Consider the following 20,564-nt stretch of genomic DNA (forward strand, 5'->3'; position numbering starts at 1 on the left):
AATATGAATGATAGATCCTTACATAACATTGTAGAAAGAACATTTTACTGAAGATCATAGCCATGAATTTGTTAGCTACCAATAATTTCTCTTTGCATTCACCTGAAGAGCACTCTCCAATCCAATATAAAACCTATAAACATTATAACATCAAGAAGTAAATCACTGCTGCTGGAACCCTCCCTCTACTGGACCTATTACCAATAGCTGCTATGGACCTAGATCGTTATTTTAAGAACTAGAAGAAAATCGCTCCACACCTGCAGGGTCATCTTGACTCCAGATTTATTCCTCAATTAGCAATTCAAATTGGAGATTTACAAAACTATACATATTCAATTACGTAGCTGCAAATTATGATAGATTTTCTACCAGCAAAACTGAATTTCAGGAGATAAAATATGCTTGATGTACATCATACATTTGATGTATATCTTCCCTGGGTACTTTTTCCACTCCTTATGCACCTTATAACTTTCTACACTTGAAACAAAGTTTCCCATTTTGTAACACGAGGTACCTTGAAAGAAACTGAAGCATTAAAATGAAGAATCAAACAAGCTTAAGACAAGTCAAATATTTCAATTTGAGTGATAGCAACACCAATATTGAAGCAAAAATGAATTTATTACAGAAACAAATTTTTAAAAAATATCTTTAGAATAATTTTCCTTTGATGTTTTCCTATTGAAAATGTTCCATCCAAACAATTGTAGAAACAAGCCATTATACAGAATTTAAAAAAAACAAAAGTATGGTCTTATACAAGACCTGGATGAATAGGAAAGTTCCCAGTAGTAGAAAGTAAACTGAAACAACCTTCTTCAAAAGAGTCGTGCACATGCAATTTTATTTACCTGCAAGATGACTTGCAAAAATTCATGTACACATTGGCTAACTGAATAAAAATTTATATTTTTCAGAAATTGATGAATTCAATTACATCGTTCTAGTTTAGCTATATGGTGCACCTGATATATGCACAATCCAAACCAAGCATAATAGCCAACTCAGTCACACTTCATTTCACTGAAATTACCATCAATTTAGAGTAAATTTGAGACAAAAATTCAGATTTATCTAAAAACCTTTAATTGTATTCCAAACAATATTCATTTATCAGAAAACAGAAAAAAGTTGTTTCATGAAACCAGTCAAGTTCCTAGTTATTTAGGAATTAAATTGAAAACACAGAGGATGTATTCTTAGTTGGAAATATAACAAAATTATAATCAGTTAAGAATATGGCAGTGAAGAACAATGATATATCAAAATTCTGCTATATACAAATAGCTAGTTTTAAAAAACTAAATGAACCAGTGATAAATGATAATTATATTGAAGAAACTAATAAATTATCGACATATGTAAGAGCAACTATGGAAATCAGAGTCTTGTTCCTTTTGAGGCTCTATCTGGAAAGTTTTTACAATTATAAAACCAGTAAAATTGAAATGTAATGGCATATGTTATTTTCCCTTACCACTAACTGAATATCAAATTAGTAAATCTTTTAGAACAGATTTAAACATACTAAGAAAAAAAAAAAATTATTTGAATATTTTATTTAGATGAAATGACTAATGAGGAATCACAGTTGGACTGTTATCACAGATTTCACTTTCAGAAAGACTATGGTTTTGTAATAATTTTGAGCACAAGGCATCAAAAATTGAGATCAAAGAGAAGAATCTCTAAGAATGAGCTATAAAAACTCAATGTTTAAATGAGCATGTTTAAAATGGCATTTAAAATATATACGATTTGTAGAAATGTTAGTTATGAATATTTAAATGACAAATATTTGAAAAATGGCACAAAATATATGCTTTGTAAAAAGTGAATGAGTTTGTATGGATATAAAATAAATTTGTACAAATTCAGGATAGTTCATATAAAATTTCATTTTTCCACATTTGTAATTAGCGTTCACAACCTGGGGGGAAAAATACAAAGTAATACATTATACAATGAAGTCACAAAATGTGTGGAATTTCAAAATATCCAATATTATATTAATATGCTAAGTAGCCATAAGGACCTTAATTTAATATAGCCAAAGTATAGAATTTAACTATTACACTTTAGGAGAATAATAAACTTACCACATGCCTTTTAGAAAGTATAAGAATTCTCAATTCAGTCATCATACTGTAAACAAAGAAAGGCAAATTTATATCTATTATCTAACTGAAATTCTGACAAGAATTCATGTTAAACCATTCAGGCAAAACAGGTAAATGTGTTTACACTATGTACAAAAGGTTCTAACAGAAAAACAGTGAAATTGACATCAGTGAGATTCGAACTAATAGCAAGGAGGCCAGGAACAAATAATGCAAGATATCTCTATCCAATATTAACTGCCAATTTGCTACCCTAACATGAGACTAATATAAACTTTATAAGGAATAAGTAGAGCTGGAACAAATACCACAAAGCATTCTATCCAATGCTCATACATCCGTCGAGTAGAGTAGGAGACTGATCTTAGTGAAGTAATTGGGAAGGTGAAATATTTGTAAAATTTGTTCACAATCACATGGACAAGTGGTATCTTGGCATGTAGAGATATTTTTAAGGAGGATCTATTGGACTATCTTCTGAGCAAATGCATTTAATCATTAAGGAATAAGTAATCATGTAGAGTGCACAAAGCTGAGTGCATAGACTTCACTCAATGTCAAAACTTATTTATAAAACTTGCTGTAGTAGAAATACTCTTACAACTGAAATGAATAAAGAAAAGAACATGGAATAGAACTGTCATATCCTCTCATAATAGATCTAGGTCCAATTACAACAGCAAAGGGTAATTAAAATCAATTTTAATACTCACCCATCTCAAAACATGTACAAAAGCTGCAACTTAATTTTGCAGTCTCAAGGATCCATTATAAAAATCTGTTGCTATGATGGAATGCCAGAGTGAGGTAGATCTTTAGATGTTAGAAAACACTATAGAAAAAAAATATAAGATATCAGTGATGCATTACAGTTTGAAGGATTAATAAATGCAAAGGAAACTATGAAAACCAGACCAAAAGTATACATATATATATTTATATATATACATAACCAATGGATAAATTTATACAAACTTGATTTTTTTTTTTTAATGCACAGGATAAGTTACATCAACTGGCGCACTCCATGGAAACAGAAGCACTGAGCATATTTTGGTCTCATTTTTCAAAAGAAAAACCACTCTCCATTGTAATATTTTTTTCTTTGTTGAAATGTGGAGGATTAAGAAAATTGTTATCCTCTCAAGGAGAGGTAAAAAGGACCATTTGACCAGTTCACTTATTTACAAAAATAAAGTATAAATTAAGTTTCCTTCCCTATTGAAAAATAGAATGATGCTATTGATATATATATATAAATATATATTAGAATTGAAAAAAAGCATCGAGGGAGAAACATGAAAAACTTACAGAACATCAGCAAGCCGAGATTGATTTCACAATGCTTGATAAAAAATAAATGCAACAAATTGAGAGTAAACAAAAACCAATATTTCTTTGTTCGGAGAGGTGCAGTGATATTGAAGATGTGGGCCTTACAATTAAGGCCAGCCAGCAAAATTTATTGTAGCAAAGCACGATGAAAGAATACAAAACACTTGTCTAATTATTATAATGAAATCATAGTCATTGTTGTAAATAGTGATAAGCATAAAAAGGTCAAAGTGAAGAAGCCTCTTTCTGGCAGCACTTCTAATTGAAGGCATAGCACACAGACTGACAATATCCACAAAGAAAACAACTACAGCATCACGTCTAATAGCAGTAAGCTAAGTTAATTACAATTAAATACAAAACTAGAAATACAGAAAAACAATTAGAAAATTTAATATTTGGTTAAAAAATTAAGAATGGTGGGGAAAGTTCATATTCAAGCTGATAAAAAGTGGCTGAACCAGAAGAAGAGAATTTGCCCATCTAGAATAGTGAAAACAAAGGACAAATTCAGCAGTGGATAATTCATACATGTATATAGTTTAAACAAACAGGACTCCTTAACGGAATACTTAGCAGGCCAGCAAGTCTACAGAAAAAGTGCTAATCTCTAGGGAACTAACGAAAATATTTCACAACAAAGATGAGCTAGAAAAACAAAAATATTTACTGTCACTAAAGTAATTGCAGAATAAATAAAAAGCCACCAATCCCATTTGTAAGTATTACTATATATAAAAAAACAAAGAAAAGAGACAAAAGATAGTTCCTACTTACCATCATTTTATTGACTGAAGAAAATACAATGGTCTTGAAAGACGTCAGAGCCTCAACAACCCCTCAGCAAGCTTGCACTGTGAAGTCTTTACAACAAACATTAGGAGTTAACTAACACCTAGATATGAGGTAGATAAATAATAAATCTTCAACTTGGATTTTCCAAGTCAAGAGTTATTCTCTCTGGACAACAGATAAAAAAAGGAGTTCAGTGAGACCATCCTCCCAGAGAGTCAAGAGATGAAGAAAAGATTTGGAGCATACACATTTCTGTGCAACTGATGCACAGACAGACGAAGCTGTTGATAAAAATCCTTGGGAAATATTCTGCTAGATACCACCAGGGTCAAATAAGCAGCACTAACTACCGGAGCAAGTAAAAAATAATATATAATATATACAATAGGATATACATATATAAGATTTAAAATTAAAATTTTTTTTTCTTTTTATGAAGAAAATTTTGTAAGCTTTCCCATATTACAAAAAACATGCAAATTAAGTATTGGCAATCAAACAGCTCCATCTCCAGAATGAAATGTGTATAGCAAACAAAAACGATCAGGAACCACTGAGGTACACAAATTTCCAGGTAGACTGAACTAATTCCCTTATCCCAGAATTTTCCAATGATTGTTATGTGGTTATGTTAGGAAGATATACAATTAACAAATGAATAATTAAATGGGCTGCTAAGAAAAATGGAAGAGACTAATTGAAGGGGGTAAGTCATGAAGAACATTTAGGAGTAAAGTCAAGGAACTATATAACAATGTGAAAGTTTAAAATATAATTAAGGAAATAAGCAAAATAAAAAAGGGGGGGAAGAGTGGAAAATAAGTATATCATTCCATTTATTTTAACCCTCATGTGGGTAGGTCTGCAGTGCAAAGAGCCAATTGCTGACAAAATTCACCTTAGTAACTGGCCAGCAGTGGTAATCTTATGACTGGAGAGCCTGGAAATTTTCGGCATTCAGTCGTTCAGCATGATCAAATTGTATTGCTGGAGTAAGCTGCCAACAGCCCTGTTCTTCTTCAAAAAGGTAAAAAGTAAAAAGTCTGAATGAATATCTCAACATTAAATCCACTTGCTCAGTCAAAAGTAAATAACTGGTTTGGTTGGTTTCCTAAATCTTTTCACTTCAAACATAGCCAGTATCAAGAGATGAAACAAGCATTGCTGAATTGTAAAATTCTAAAAACTTCTAGAACAGGTCAAGCAATTTTCACAAATATTAGCAGCGCTTGCCTGAAATTATATATCAAAGTTGAGAAATATATATATATTTAAAGAAAAAAAAAAACCCAGGTAATTTTATGAAATTCAACTTTAGATTTGTACTTAAGGAAAGAATTGTGACCTGACCAAAAGCAGATTTCAGTTTTAATATAAACTTGAGCAAATGAAACTAAATTTTTTAAAAAAATGAATTAAAGCAATTTGTCAAATACCAATCAATATTCTATTGAATCTTTTCAAACAAATGGGAAGAAAATATGCTTCATTAAATAAAACCGAAAACATTCCCAAATCTATTATTTTCCTTTTAAAGTTTTTAAAAGCAAAGCACAAGATTTTTTCTTATTGCTTCTTTTTCAATGTATTCTAGTTTAAAATTATAAACTAAGTAGAAAAACCATGTGCTTAGGTACTGAAACAACCTAGTCCAAATAAAAAAAATATTTTTTAAAGCACATGGATTACGTTGATAACTTACTGAAAGATGACCAATGATGAAAAAAGCTAATTTGGAAACAGAATGGATACACTGATTGTTGATCCAAGTTGAAATATTCAGACACATTTTGATAAAAAATTGCAAAAATTTGTGTGCACACGATTTTATTAAAAAAAGAACTCTAGGTTTCATTCAATTAAATTTGGACAAGAATAACTGAAAAGCTGCATACCAGTGAAACGACAAGCTTTCTCCAAAAGGGGTTTAAAATAAAAAAAAAATAAAGAAAAAAAAAGAAAAAACAAAACAGCTTTCAGCAGGCCATAACTGTGAAGACGAGGACAAAGAGCCTTGAATCAATGTTGGTTTATTACAAATGATGGTACATGTAAGTATTGTATTTTAGAGGATCAGACAAGAGAAATCCCCAACTGGCAAGGAATAGTGATCAAAATCTGTATCAGATCCAACATCAAAAGGAGCAAGAGGACGACGACGACGTGATTGACACACCAACCATGATCCATACATAAAAGCTAATAAAAGGCTAGAAGACAAGTGAACAAAAAGTGGTCCATGTATCAATTAAAATGTTTGCTTCTGATGTGTAGACATGATGATTGAAGATGTGAAATGTCTCCAGTTCAAACTCTGTCGATTCTCACCTCTATTTCTCGCCCTTCAATGCGAGCATGATTCATTAAATCTAAACACAGGTTAAGGAATAAGTTTTTACTGCATGTATAGAAAGATTTAGAAATAGAAAAGCATTCAGTTTATATATTTCAACATAAATCTGAAATATCTTGTACTAAAATATTTTTGGTAGCCAAAATTACTACATGAAGTACAACTTTCAATATTAAGAGCTAATTAAAAAGGTTATATCTAAACCACTCAAAACCTAGTCTTTTCCATATAAATGAACCAAGTTAGTGGTAATATAGTCTTAATAGATTGCTATAGAAAACAGTCCGACATCAGGTATTCCTGGAATTCTATAGAAAAAAAAAACTCAAATTTGGACAATTAAAAAAAAAAGCAGCAGCAAATGTTTTTAATTCCAATACTAAAAGCAACTGTGACAGTGAGAGGAACAACAAATTTCTCGAAACTGAATAGATTAACAATGTTGCCCTTACTAAATTCTTCAGAAGCTATATACATTCAATGCCACATACTAATTCATGTATTCCATACAGCAAGATACTAGTATACAAAAATGGACAAACTGATCAGAATGTTCACTTTCAATATTCTCTTTTTAAATTTCTAGAATAGATCTTGTATGCATATATATATATCTCAATAAAATACTTATCTCACAAAATACACAAATATAATCCCTGAACATGTAACAGGTGTAAATTTGTGACACTCAAACCCATACTAAACTCCACTCACACTGAAGATATTGAAAGAAATCTAAGTTGCAAATGTATGGAAATATTTAAAGTTTTAAATTTAACCTAAGTGACAGAAGTTATGAAATATCTTGAGCTAATTGGAACAATAACTGGGGTTAACCTTAAAGGAGACAAAACAAAATTCTTAAAGGATACTGACTGCCCTTTGTGCATCTTCTGGAGTAGCAAATCTTACTACTCCCCAACCACGGCATTTACCACCATCTGTTTTAATCTCAGCATATTTTACATCACCTAATAGGAGAAAGAGAGAAAAAAAGAGCAAAAAAATCAGACGAGTTGGAATTAACTCACAGGCTGAAATTGTAGAGTGACAACTATCTAATTTCTCTACATGTAGGCACAAAAAATTTTGACACTTACCAACATCTCTAAATCTTTCTCGCAACATCTGCCATGTGAATGAGTGAGGTAGCTGAAACAAATCAATTAGACAACACATAGTAACACACTTGGATACAAACCACAAAATTTATAAATTTTATCAATCAAAACAATACTCACATTTCTCACAGCAATGTGGCAGTCATCACGTCCTGTGCTGCCACCACCACCACCTCCACCAGAACCTGTACCTCCACTGCTACTCATGTTCTTCATCATGGTTCGTCCATCCATTCCAGATAAGCCGTGGACACTCATGTCAGACATACTCATGCCCTGATTGCCCATGCTTCCCATCATGCCCATACTACCTAAGCCACCCATTCCACTCATGTTGCTAGAAAAAGTATCACCCATCCCTTGGTTTGAGCCAAAGTTCTTTGGGCCTAGATTACTTGCACCCATACCATAACCATCTCCCATTCCGCCTCCACCACCCATACCACCCATGCTTCCACCACCGCTCATACCACTAGACATACCCATAGCACCCATGCTACCTGTGGTCATGTTGCTACCCATACCTGCACCTCCCATACCGCTACCCATGCCACCTCCCATACCACCAGTACCACTGCCCATACTACTGGCACCAGACATACCTGCCATACCAGACATGCCCATATTACCTGGCAACATACCTCCACTCATATTGCCAGCCATTCCTGACATACCAGTATTCATACCAGTGTTCATGCCAGTATTCATACCAGCATTCATGCCACCCATGTTACCACCCATACCGCCACCCATACCACCACCCATATTATCCATACCACCTGCCATGCCACCCGCCATACCACTATAGTTATTCATAGGTCCAGCACCCATGTTACCCATGCCACTACCCATAGCTCCCATGTTACCATAATTACTGCCAGAACCACCTCCACTACCACCAAATCCTCCCATTGGGCCACCGCCACCGCCACCACCACCACCTGAAAGATATTAAGATAGATAAATTATTTCAATTGAAGACTCAGTATAAATTAATATTTGCAAGGATTAAATTCAACACATCAATTCACAAATGTTACAAAGAATATTTACACACCTGACATTTGATTATTGAAGTTCTGCAGAGGCTGTCCTCCAACACCAAGACCCAAGCCAATTGTTTTCAAGCCACCTAAAGGAGAAAGAATTTAAAATGTAAAAGCAATTTAGCTACACTAACAATACTGTAATTAACTGAAAAAGTAAATCCAGTGACTTTTATGCCCAACCAGACAGGTGAAAATGAAATCCATAATGATAATTTTAAGAAAATTGCATGCTGATAATCAATTAGGAAACCACCTGGCAGTCACAACCATGTGGCCACACATTAATACCACTGCAGTCTGCATATCAAGAATATGTCTCCTACAATACCAATGCCGTGAGAACCAAATTTGGCAGAAGCCAAGAGAGTATACATAAATATTGTACTCATCCACATTTATTTACATTACTGTGTCCATGTCTATTACACTGACCTTGCAGCCATATGTACATATAACATGCAATAATTTGCACCACTCCATGATAAATTCTCTACCTTACTCCTACCTTGTGTATGCATATTTTGTTCACCCAGATCCAGTTACAAACTGTAACCCTCTCCCTGATTTTACTGGCACCATTACCCTCGTACAGCTGCCAAACCACTTTCACTAGATTTACTGTAACCTCTGTTTCTTGGAAATATTGTACACCTGGTGACCAATATATTCCTTTTAAAGCAAAATTTTTCTGGTGGCAAATCAACTCTGAACTTTTGACCTAGAATGAGAGACCAGCACTAACAAGTATGGCTCTTACATCACCAGTCATAAAGTTTCATCATAAGTATCACATTGTATAGTTACACACAGTACTATTTGGATTTTGAACAAATCTTAGTTTGCTCTATTATGGCAGCAATCCCATTACTGAAACCAGCCATTGGACCGCAGCCTTGCTGGAACATTGTCTTGAATGGCTTAATCAAACAATCAACCCCAGTACTTATATTTTTAAAGCTTGCTACTTATTCTATCAGTCTTTTTTTTTGCAAAAAGCCATTAAATTATAGTGACATAAGCTAGCCAACAAACAATAACAGTTTCTCTACCAAATTCACAAAGCATTGGTCAGCCAGGGCTACAGTTAGACACTTGCTTAAGGTGCTGCACAGTGGGATTAAATATTTACGCTGTACATTGGCTCACTTTCATTTAATTGGTATTGGTTGTACAGGTGTATTATATCAGATGTTGAAGTTATGGTTTTGTTCAAGAACAATGAAATGCTTAGTCTGGGAATCAAAACTACAATTTTGTGATCATGAGGGCAACATCCTAGTCACTAAACCATGTGACACTGAAATGTTCTACAATGAACAATCATTTTTACAATTTTAGTATATGACTAAGTTAGGTGGTTTTTGCATAGATTTTAAAATGAAGGTTAATTGCAATTTGAAAAGGTCATTTAACATCCATCTTCCATTTTGGCATGGGTTGGACAGTTCAATAGGATTCAATGAGCCAGAAGACTGCAAAGTTTGGCAGGATGCCCTTCCTAATAGAAAGCAATTTACAGAGAACTCTCTTCTGTGTCTAGCACCAGAGAGGACACCATGGAACTTGTAAGACTAGAAGAACCTCTCAAAACGAGAGAGAGAGAGAGAGAGAGATGGCTTTGTATTAGGTATTAAGAGGCTAACATATGACAGGGACAGATAGAGAACATTATATAAGAGTGGGTGTGGCAACCATGGCAGAGCTAGAAAAAGAAAGATGATAACAATGTGTCAGTGTGTTCTCAAAGTAAAAGATGGTGAAAAGAAATGAGGAAGATGGATAATTTGCTTTGCTGTTTATACAGTTATGAAATGCATCCAACTTTATAAACCCTGAACCTTTTTATGTGGTAAATGACAATGGGCTTTGCTTGACCAAGTGAGACATTTGAGGCCTGCCCATACCATACAAGCATGGATCAAGGAACAAAATTTGTTATATGTGTGTGTAAATATATATGCATATAGATGGAAGTATATACATGCATATGTATGTTGTGTGAACAAATATTTACAGAGAGGTACTCCCAATTTACTATCAAGTTATATTAAAGATATTACTGCAACCACCAGAAGATTTTTTTTTTCATCTTACAGTAAACTGTAATAGGGTGTAAGCAGCAGTGTAATAACTTCCATAGAAAGATGTTTGTGTAATCTGAATCGGATTCCCAATACTCTTTCACTGTTCATTAACACTGAACATAAAACAGAAAGAATGAGCCAGATATGGTTGGTTTAAATGCCACAGGGTTAGGCCAAATGATACACACAATAGTAACATGCATATACAAGCCTGAGGAAGTAAAAGTAAACAACAGAGGCAAGGCCATAACTGACTTAATGGATTCTCTAGTCAATTTAAACTGTATTTTTTACTCACTGGCTGAAGTTTAGTTGATCATATTGACCTTGAAATTTCAGCCCAATATCTTACACACTGGTTTTTGAGACAAGTATGAACAAATAAGGATACAAACATTAACTCCAACAATTTCCAACTACCAATTTCTAACCAGGTATTGGCCAACAAAAAGATTTAGATGCTGTGCAGTAGAATAGAAATTTGGGCCACAAAACCATGCATAAGGTACTCAGAATAATTTCTAAAGGCTGAGTCAAAGGAAAAGCAGCCCCAATGATTTTCGAAGGTCTTCGAGATGGATTGGATGAAGTTAACTAGAGATCACTAGTGACAGAGGCAGTAAAAGTACCAGGAGGTAATATTTACCCCTACTTAGATGTGGATGTTCTATTTGAACAAACTTTACTGTGTTAATTATCATGAAAGGAACTCTCATATTGGTTTTTATTGTGCAAAATGCACTTGCTTATATCAACAACAGGGAGATAAATCCCCAATACCTACAGATCATGTAATTATGACCTTGCTTGGACACTTGACCACTAGAGACAGCAGCAATTCATCTCCTCCACCTGTATTATATATTGATAGTGCCAGGAAACCGCAGTAAAGTTTGTTCTAATTGAACATTCACATTTAAGTGGGGATAAATATTCTCTCTAACAACAGAGAGGTATCAAAATAATACAGCATTCTGGCAACTGCTTCAGGTTCTATCTCCAGATGTGAGCATATAACTCCACCATGATAGCAGTGATGTTAAAAACAAAAGGTAAAAGAAATGAACCAGACTACCAAACAAAGAAAGCAATTAGAATTCCAGATAAATTCCAACCACAACAACTAAGTAAAAAGCAAGGACCAGAAGAGGAGGGGCTTTCAACAGCACATATTATTGGGAAATTATCGGCTGCATCCACATAGCATTTTGTAGCTTTAAAATACTTACTTGGAAGAGAAACTTTTGGGTGTGTGGTTTTGTCGTTTGATGTGTCTACACTGGTTTTGTCCATCCGAACAACCATTGCTCTATCATATAGGGTTTGACTATTGAACATAGCTAAAATTAAGTTAAGGAAGGTCAAAACAAACCTGCAACATTGCAAATATTTATTTACAAATAAGCACAAAAACAATCTTAATGCATTCTTTTTTTTTTAAAGATAAGGAATGGTGTAACAAATTAGCAACATCGAAACTGCAAATATCACTAATAAATACAAAAGAATCTTAAAACTTTTTTTTTTTTAATATAGGCATAGCTATGTAGTAAGTTTGCTTCCTAACCACATGGTACCAGGTTCAGTCCCACTGTGTGACACCTTGGATAATGTCTTTTACAGCTTCAGGCAGACCAAATCCTTGAGTGGATTTGGTACACAAACTGCAAGAAGCTCATGTGTACATGTTGCAATCTCCTTGCCATGACAGTTGTAAACCAGTGTCACCATCATGCAAGCAGTGGTCATTTCCAGTATCTCTGAACATACTGTCATGGGGAAATACTGCCATACTTGGAATCATAAGGGTTTACAACAAGAGCCATCCAGCTGAAAATCCACCTCAACAAATTCTGCCTCATCTACGTAAGCACAAAAGATAAGCATAGCACACAGCTCTTACTTCAAGCCTTTCTCGAAAGACAAGATAGGTTTAATTAATGCAATTGTTTTGTATACATCAACAGATAAAATAGAAGGAACTTGCTCTATCACTCTCAAATATTAAGCAAGGATACAAATTGCTTGTACAGCTTCCATTGGATGTTCGAAGGTAACAATTCCCATTCCTCGACTTTTACCCTCTTTATCTTGTTTTATTTCAGCACGAAGTACATTTCCTGCCAGCTTGAAAACATCCTTTAATTTTTTCCATGTTACTTTATAATCAAGCTGTGAAAAAAAAATTCAAATAAAATAAAAACATTGTACTTGAATTTAATTAATGACAATCAAAATACAAAATGAAAATTACTTACATTAGCAACAAAAACTGTATTTGTAAGAGGACCTTCAATTCCTAAACTCTGGAGCAACTGAGGATTGGGCCCTGAAGATCCCGACGTTGCTCCACAATTACCCATGCCACCCATGCCCATTGGGCCAGGGCCAGCTAAACCAGCACCCATAGAATGTTGCTGTTGGTTTTTCATCTGCTGCATCATTTGTCGATCGCTTTCTTTTTCCTATAACAAAATTACATAAAGTTTAAAAATACAAATCAGAAGTTATTACTGACAAGATTTTATAATTTACCCAAGAATGTCACATAATCTGAAGCTCTTATTAAGTCATTTCAATAGTTTATTCTTTTCAAGTACATCCTTGAAAAGGTTGTCTCAGTTTCTATACAAAAGACAACTCCCTAATGATGTTTTAAACATCATAGCTATGTTATTTTATATGCTCAGAGGCAATGATGAATGACCGAAACCTTTGACATTATGTTGTGCTTAAGACCCATGAAGCCAAGTAAAATTGCAGTTGTGGCAGGTAAGGCATGTAAAAGCACCCATTACACTCTTGGAGTAGTCAGCATTAGGAAGGGCATCTAGCTGTAGAAACCATGTCAAATTAGACGGGAGTCTGGTACAGCCTTCCAGCTTGCCAGCCCTGGTCATGCCATCCAACCCATGCCAACATGGACATTAAATGATTATGCAATCAATGTAATTCAAGCAACCATTCATAGCAGTGTTTTCTGATAATACATACTCACAAACTCATTTCAGAATGTAGTGTAATCCAGTGATTCTGAATTCCATCAACTTGATTTCTTTGCCTATCTTTGATAACATCAATTTGGATTCCATAACTAATAAAGTTCTGAGTTACTTGAAATTATATATTATCTTACCTAATTTAGCATTCATTTCTTGGTATCACTAACTGTATAGATCAGTTCTTTTTAATAAATCATATCAAACTTAAAAATCACAGCATCAAAATACTAAAATTTTTATTCCAATAGACTTCTGTAGAATAAAATTATTTACCTCTCGTACAACAATCTGTCTGTCTTTAACTTTGTATCTGTGCATTTTTTCAATGGCTTTCCTGGCTGTTTCTTTGTCTTTGAATTCTAGAAGGCTGGAGGAAGAGAAAAGACAATTTGTTAATCATCATATCCTATAAATATTGAAATATCAAAATAAACCATTAAAATATAATTACCATGCTCCTTTAGGTTTTCCATCAACAGTTTCCATCATGTCCACATATGGAGCTTCACCAACTACAAAAATTTTTAATATTTTTCATTTAAAAACTTCATAGACTTACAAGATAAAATTAAAGCAACAAGTGGTTCAACATATTAAGTTACTTAAAAGTAATATTTAAAAAGAACCTACCTTCCTTTTTGAAAATATCCTTTATTTCCATCCATTTCATTTCATATGGAATATTGCAGACATAGACTCGTTTTGAATTAACTGTTATTCGCCGTCGTCTTGGAGATTTAGATCTAGACCTTGATCTAACAGGTGATCGGGAACGAGATCCCGATGGAGACCTAATAAAACCAAATTTATAAATATAAAAAAAATTTTCTAAGTGTCTTAAAATAGTAAATGAAAGACATGAAGTATGTGTAAATTACTTTCTTACATTATCCTTATTGTTTTTATGAGCGTCATTTTAGCACACAATTATGTTTTCAATACAGACTATTTTAGAAAATCCATATCCAAACTGAAAACCATAACCCATAATTCATCTCAGGAACTTTTCTTACCAGTCCAGTGGCTATCATAATTTACTGTTACAAGCACCATCAAATCACAACTTGTAGTTTAACCAAAGTTGCTTTATTTGCTTTAAACTACAGAAATCAGTGGGTCTTGAGGGCTAAATTTACCTTCTAGACAAAAAATTGCTTTCTGAAAAGCCTAATGGACCAGGGTCCTAAAACCTTCGAAGTGTTATTGCTCTTATTGTATGCAATTTCATTAAAATACTTTAGCAGAAAAAGAAAAGACAGTTAATTGACATTGCAAACCCATTTTGAATGTCAGAAAAAAAAAATTTTTCAAATGAAAAAGTTAAAACTGAGAGAACACCACCATAAATTTGTAATCAAGAAATATGCTCATTTATGTACTTGCCAACGGTTAATTTTAAAAGGATTTGTGCGACTTTGAGCTTCATATTAAAAACATTACGTTGGCAACGATGAATGAGCTAATACGAATAATAAAATTAAAAAATATTCTCAACTCCATTTCAAAACACTAATAAAGTTATTTTATAACAAAAACCGTATTCAAACTTGGCTTAATTTTCCGGTAACTGAATAGCTTGACCCCCAGCCGTTTACCGTTACAAATTTTCCAAGCCTAAAATTTTAAAAAATTAATCTTTTTTAATAATTCACAGCCGAAAATTTCTTAAAGACTACTACCCTCCTATTGATAATTATAGATTAAAAGATTGACCTAGCAGATAAAGTTATCTTACTAGTCGACACTATTTGTATGTAATCTGTGAGCACCGGTGAGAATTTATGATTCGTTAGCTTAGCGCCAATTTTAACTTTTCACGTGGGTTTAGAAAAGGCAACGAGAAATCATAACTATCACATAATCATCAGTGCACCAGACTTACAATTACGAGTCTGAGGATACCATTCATTATAACTAGGTTTTCAGTTACCTTTCCCGCCATCGTTAAAAATAACTCGTATCGCTACACTTTTGCATCTTTAAAATATTCGCACATGGGTTCACACCGCCTTCCAATTTCCCGATTTACAATATTTCTTCATCGTAAACGATAGTGAGATCATTGGAAAACCATTCACATGGACTCGTTGCTAAATTGGAAGCTGGGTGTCAAAGCTTCTTTCAACTAGGATCAAAACGCCCCTTTGACGATTAACAATGTGAGCTTAGGTTTGGTGACGAAGTATATTTTTCAAGTTTGTAAATTAAGTTTTAAAACAATTTTTGTTGTAAACTTAACATTTCATTACTTTTTATTTATTTATTTTGATGAGTGAAATCAAGCCTGCGGTGCGAAGCGAATAAAAAAATAAAAAAGAAGATAAACGAAATTTGTGTCAAACGGCTGTTAAGAATATCATCGGAACTACTGATTGGTGTCCACCCCTCCGACACAACTTTTTGAAAAAATGCATATTCTTTGATGAAAATTTAGCAGATACGCTTTCAAGGATTTAGATACCCATGTTGATAAAATTTAAGGGGGAAAAAAAAAAAAAAAAAACCATTTCGCATCATTTTCTTCGTCCGATTGTTACCACTTCCCCTAACTTTAGCATTATTCAGATTTCTTTGAAGCACCATGTAATATACTCTCCTGAAACGTATTTCTGAAAATTTCATTTCATAACATGCATCCTAATGAGAGTTAGGAAGAAACAAAATCAGGTGGGATGAGAATGATCCGAAATTCAATATCAATTGTAATCTACCCTCGAAAACGTATTATCGTAAAATTTCTTGAAAAACATGCATTATTAATGTTATTAGGAAAGCAAGTCAGAGTTAGGAGCATCAATGTGTAGTTTTACCCTAAATATACGTTTCTATAACCAGCCGGAATAAGAAAAACATATACTGTAGAATATGTAACACGTATGTATTTACAAAAACTAAGTATGTTTCTTCGTCCTCCCCACTTTAAATGTATCTTCACTGCTACATCGTATTGACGTTAATAAAACGAAAAACCGAAACTGCTTCACCGCCATAATATCAATGTTAAAATGCAAACTTGATATATAATCAACTATTTATGCTAAACCTAGAGGAATTGACTAAAAAATATTCTGTGACTAAGCAACCATACTCGCCAAGTCGGACAAGTGGTCGATTTCACTACTTTTTCAATTATTGTCGCTTTAGAACACAATCTACTGTTAATGAAATTGATTAAGCACCCCTGCAAGTAAACTCATTTTAGGGCAAGAATAGTTACATAATCAACTTTCACCAATCTAAATGGGGTAAAAAAAATTTTTAAATCAGTTTTGCCTAATTTATAAACTAAACCAAATGAATGACAGTTCCAGTTTGCTGTATTCGTATCCCTTTAAGTAGTGCTACTATAATAAATGCACTCACTCTTACCGCCCCAGTTACCAAGCAACAGAGGCCGGTAAGAAGGAAAAACAGCTACTCAGAAGGTGGAGCACTGAACTGAATAGATAAATAGTGTGGAGATCGATTCCTCACTTATTCTAGAACAGAATTGCACAAAATATACATATTCACAATCTTAATGAATCATTGATGAAATTTCACAATTGTTGCGCCACCACTAAGTTTTAGATTAAAGAAGAAAACTTAATAGCTTTAAGGTTTTCACTCAATTTGGTGATGAAAGAGAGCCTTTGCAGGAACTCAACACCGCTATTTTCAGCATATTTAGCAAGGCAAACCCTTGTATTATTTCGGAAAAAAAAAACAGGTAATGGTAAATCGTTAGAAACATTCACTAGTTCGAAATCTGTGCGACTGCAAAATGCACTCAAATGTAGACATAATAGTTAGATATCAATAATTTTGCGGGGCAAACAAGATACTATTTAAATGATTAGATGAATAAACGAACATATTTAAGTTTGTCATTATTTGACAAAACTGAAACAATATCAAATTGCGATCATCATTCCTTGAAGGTGAAATAACATCGTAAAAATGACCAGTTCCTTCACTCCCTATTACTGGGGGATATGTAACAGGAGATGAAACGAGATAAATTTGTCGTTAAATTTCATTAATGAAATTACTTTTACTTGAAATTATTAATTCAATATTAAACTAGACAAACAAAAGGCGTCATATACCAATAAGAAACAAAACGTAGATAATGAACATCTTGCGGTTTAAATAGGTCGAGGTTAGCAGTCCTGTCATTTTATAGGATATTATTCAAATTACAACTTGTAAATTGAGATCTAAAACCAAGTTGGCAAGTGACATCTCGCCACTAAATGGTTGCGTCCTTCGGAAAAATTCCATAAAATTACTGAACCTGGAAACTAAAGCACCACTTTCCCAAAATCTAATTAATGACCCAATCTTGGAGACACTTTAAAGTAAATAAAGGCTTAAATAGATTGACTTATATACTACGTTGAAAAAGAATTGGATGAGTAACAGATAAGTTCCAGTTTTGTACTTGTATGCTTTGCGTTAAGAGTTCTTTTTCAATAAATTTCGCCTATTTAACATGTGAATGGGTCGATTGACGAGAAAGATTCAAGGAAATGTTGCCAATAAGTTTCAACTTTTAAACCGACTGCCCAATATTACTAAAATTTACTTAAATTTCAGCAACAATCCAAGCATTGTATATACTTCCGGACAAGAGAAGGTATGATTAATAGGTGTCCTTCACAATACATTATTCAAGGAAATGACAGACTGTAGTATAAAACTTTCGATATTCATGCAAATAACCAAAATTAAGACAATTGACATTAACTCCATTTAATTTAAATATTTCAGAATTGTGGACCGACAGATGAAAGTAATTTCAATATTTTATTTACAAAATAAAAACCAGGAAGCGAATGCATTTATTTTTCATTTATATCTAAACACGTTTTTTTGTTTTTTTTACACCCTTTTATGTAAGAAATATTTTTGCATCCGGTTTTGAGAAACACATGGTTGGAAATACATGTTATGTCGATTGTGTGTATGTAGAGATAAAATAGAGCACAAAGTGGATAAAAATTGTCTTTATTTTCAATAAAAGAGAAAGACAGAAATATGCTTAATAAAAATCATTCATTTACCAGAAGAATAACCCTCAACAAACTAGCTAATGAAATAGTGTAAGAGTGAGGAAGTGGAGAGAGCACGAGTGGAACGGTGGCGTCCATTTTGGAGAGGCGGTTTGAAATTTGGAGAAAAATATATATAATAGAGTATTACCATATGTAAGGTGTAAAATATTATAAAACAGGTTGTAAGAATTGTTCTGGTGGAAAACAAGATATATAGAATTAAAGAGAAATAGCAAAGAGAAGACATTAAAAAAATAAAATCAATATTTTTTTTTGTGAGAGACTAGCGGCTTGGCGCGTCAGCCTGAATATGGCCGCAAAATGGGGGATCAGCACTCTTGACTGTTCGTTGTTTCGAACACGTATATGTAGGTTAATCACAGGAAACGCTGACTGACATAGAATTATGATTAAAGTCAAAATAAGGGGGAAAACCATAGCGGATATTTCAAAGAAGGAAGATTGTTTAAAATATGCTGCTATTCCACGTTAATAGATAACCTGCTGGAACAGTCGCCATTGTCGTATTAGAGTAACAAGGAGTGGTCATAAAATGGCAGACTTCTTACTAGATACAGAATAACAGAGAGACGATCCCTCACTTCTCGGCCACCCTTTGAGGTAGAAAAATAAGATTTGAAAAAGGACAAACCATTGACAAAAGACATAAGCAAATAGTTAATGACAAACGAAATTTTCTTCATTTTTCAGTTGGAAATTCGCTAACAGAAGTGAAGTTGAAGATAAACGACACTGTAAGAAACGAATAAACGCCTACTGTTTTGTTTGCTTTCATTAAGCAAAGTGAGGATAACAGTGAATGGAGTTGTTTAGAATAAATAATAAATATCATATTGGTTTTACCTGTAACGGTTGTTTTCTGCATTGGGCGAACTTGCCCTCGAATTTTTCTCACTTTTTTCGCAGTCGGACATCGCTGCTGTAATCGTGACTAAGACTTTCTCTCACTCTCTCCCTCACTGTTTTGCGTGTGTGTATGTGAGTGAGTGAGTTAAGCAACACCGAAGCTACACTCGGTTGTCGTTTTCAGAAATGTGGTAACAGGCGGAGTAGACTGTATTAAAGAAGTTGGAGTATAACGTTTAGTGGGAGAAGGAGGAGGCGAAAGAACAATCAAACGGTCACGAAGATAGAAAGCGAGTCAGAGAGGGAGGTAAAGATAGAGAGAAAGGGAGCACAAGGGTAGAAGGAAGTGCAAACAAACGGTTAGGAAACTAGAAAGGGAGCTAGAAAAAGGGAGGCAAAAGAGAAAAGTGTAGATGATGAGGAAAGAGAGCTCTCGGAAAATATAATTAGAGAAGAGAATCGAGAGGAAACGGAACAATAAGGGGAAAAGACAGATAGAGAGTGAGAATAGGAAAAAAAAGTACTACACGTCAAGAAGAAATAGAGACTGCAATATTTGAAAAGTGGTGGGCGGTTCAAAATAACACTAGAGAAAGAACAAGAGGAGGAGGCAGAGATAACAATGACGAAACTGAAGGCGGAAGAGTAGGAGGACATTCAAAGCGAGCTGTTTAAAGATGTCGGGCGGTTTTTTTATGTTGTCTTTGAGTCTTTCTAGGAAAACGTAGAGAAAAAAATTTCATTGAATTTTAAAAATTAAAAAAATAAATTTCATTGAATTTACTCATCTTTCATT

General features: G+C 33.7%; 1 protein-coding gene across 3 annotated transcripts; it reads right to left on the reverse strand.

Moving 5' to 3' along the window:
* Positions 1-608: 608 nt before the first annotated feature.
* Positions 609-20,310, reverse strand: LOC106882924 (myelin expression factor 2). 3 transcript variants are annotated; one of them, XM_052977360.1, is made up of 15 exons: positions 19,766-20,310; positions 14,496-14,656; positions 14,317-14,377; positions 14,139-14,232; positions 13,122-13,328; positions 12,882-13,035; positions 12,093-12,203; positions 8,788-8,862; positions 7,851-8,671; positions 7,710-7,761; positions 7,482-7,580; positions 6,585-6,625; positions 2,840-2,958; positions 2,113-2,151; positions 609-1,936 (listed from the first exon to the last, which is right to left on the reverse strand). In XM_052977360.1, the coding sequence occupies exons 1-13, from the start codon at positions 19,834-19,836 to the stop codon at positions 2,911-2,913; spliced, it is 1,995 nt and encodes a 664-aa protein (XP_052833320.1). In that variant the 5' UTR covers positions 19,837-20,310; the 3' UTR covers positions 609-1,936; positions 2,113-2,151; positions 2,840-2,910. The 3 variants fall into 3 exon arrangements, with proteins under 3 accessions (XP_052833320.1, XP_014789248.1, XP_014789249.1); XM_014933762.2 differs by having other exon boundaries at positions 2,106-2,151; XM_014933763.2 differs by lacking the exons at positions 609-1,936; positions 2,113-2,151; positions 2,840-2,958; positions 6,585-6,625; positions 7,710-7,761 and having other exon boundaries at positions 7,529-7,580.
* Between the last annotated feature and the right edge of the window lie 254 nt (positions 20,311-20,564).

Source organism: Octopus bimaculoides, chromosome 2, assembly GCF_001194135.2.
Source record: "Octopus bimaculoides isolate UCB-OBI-ISO-001 chromosome 2, ASM119413v2, whole genome shotgun sequence".
Lineage (NCBI taxonomy): Eukaryota > Metazoa > Mollusca > Cephalopoda > Octopoda > Octopodidae > Octopus > Octopus bimaculoides.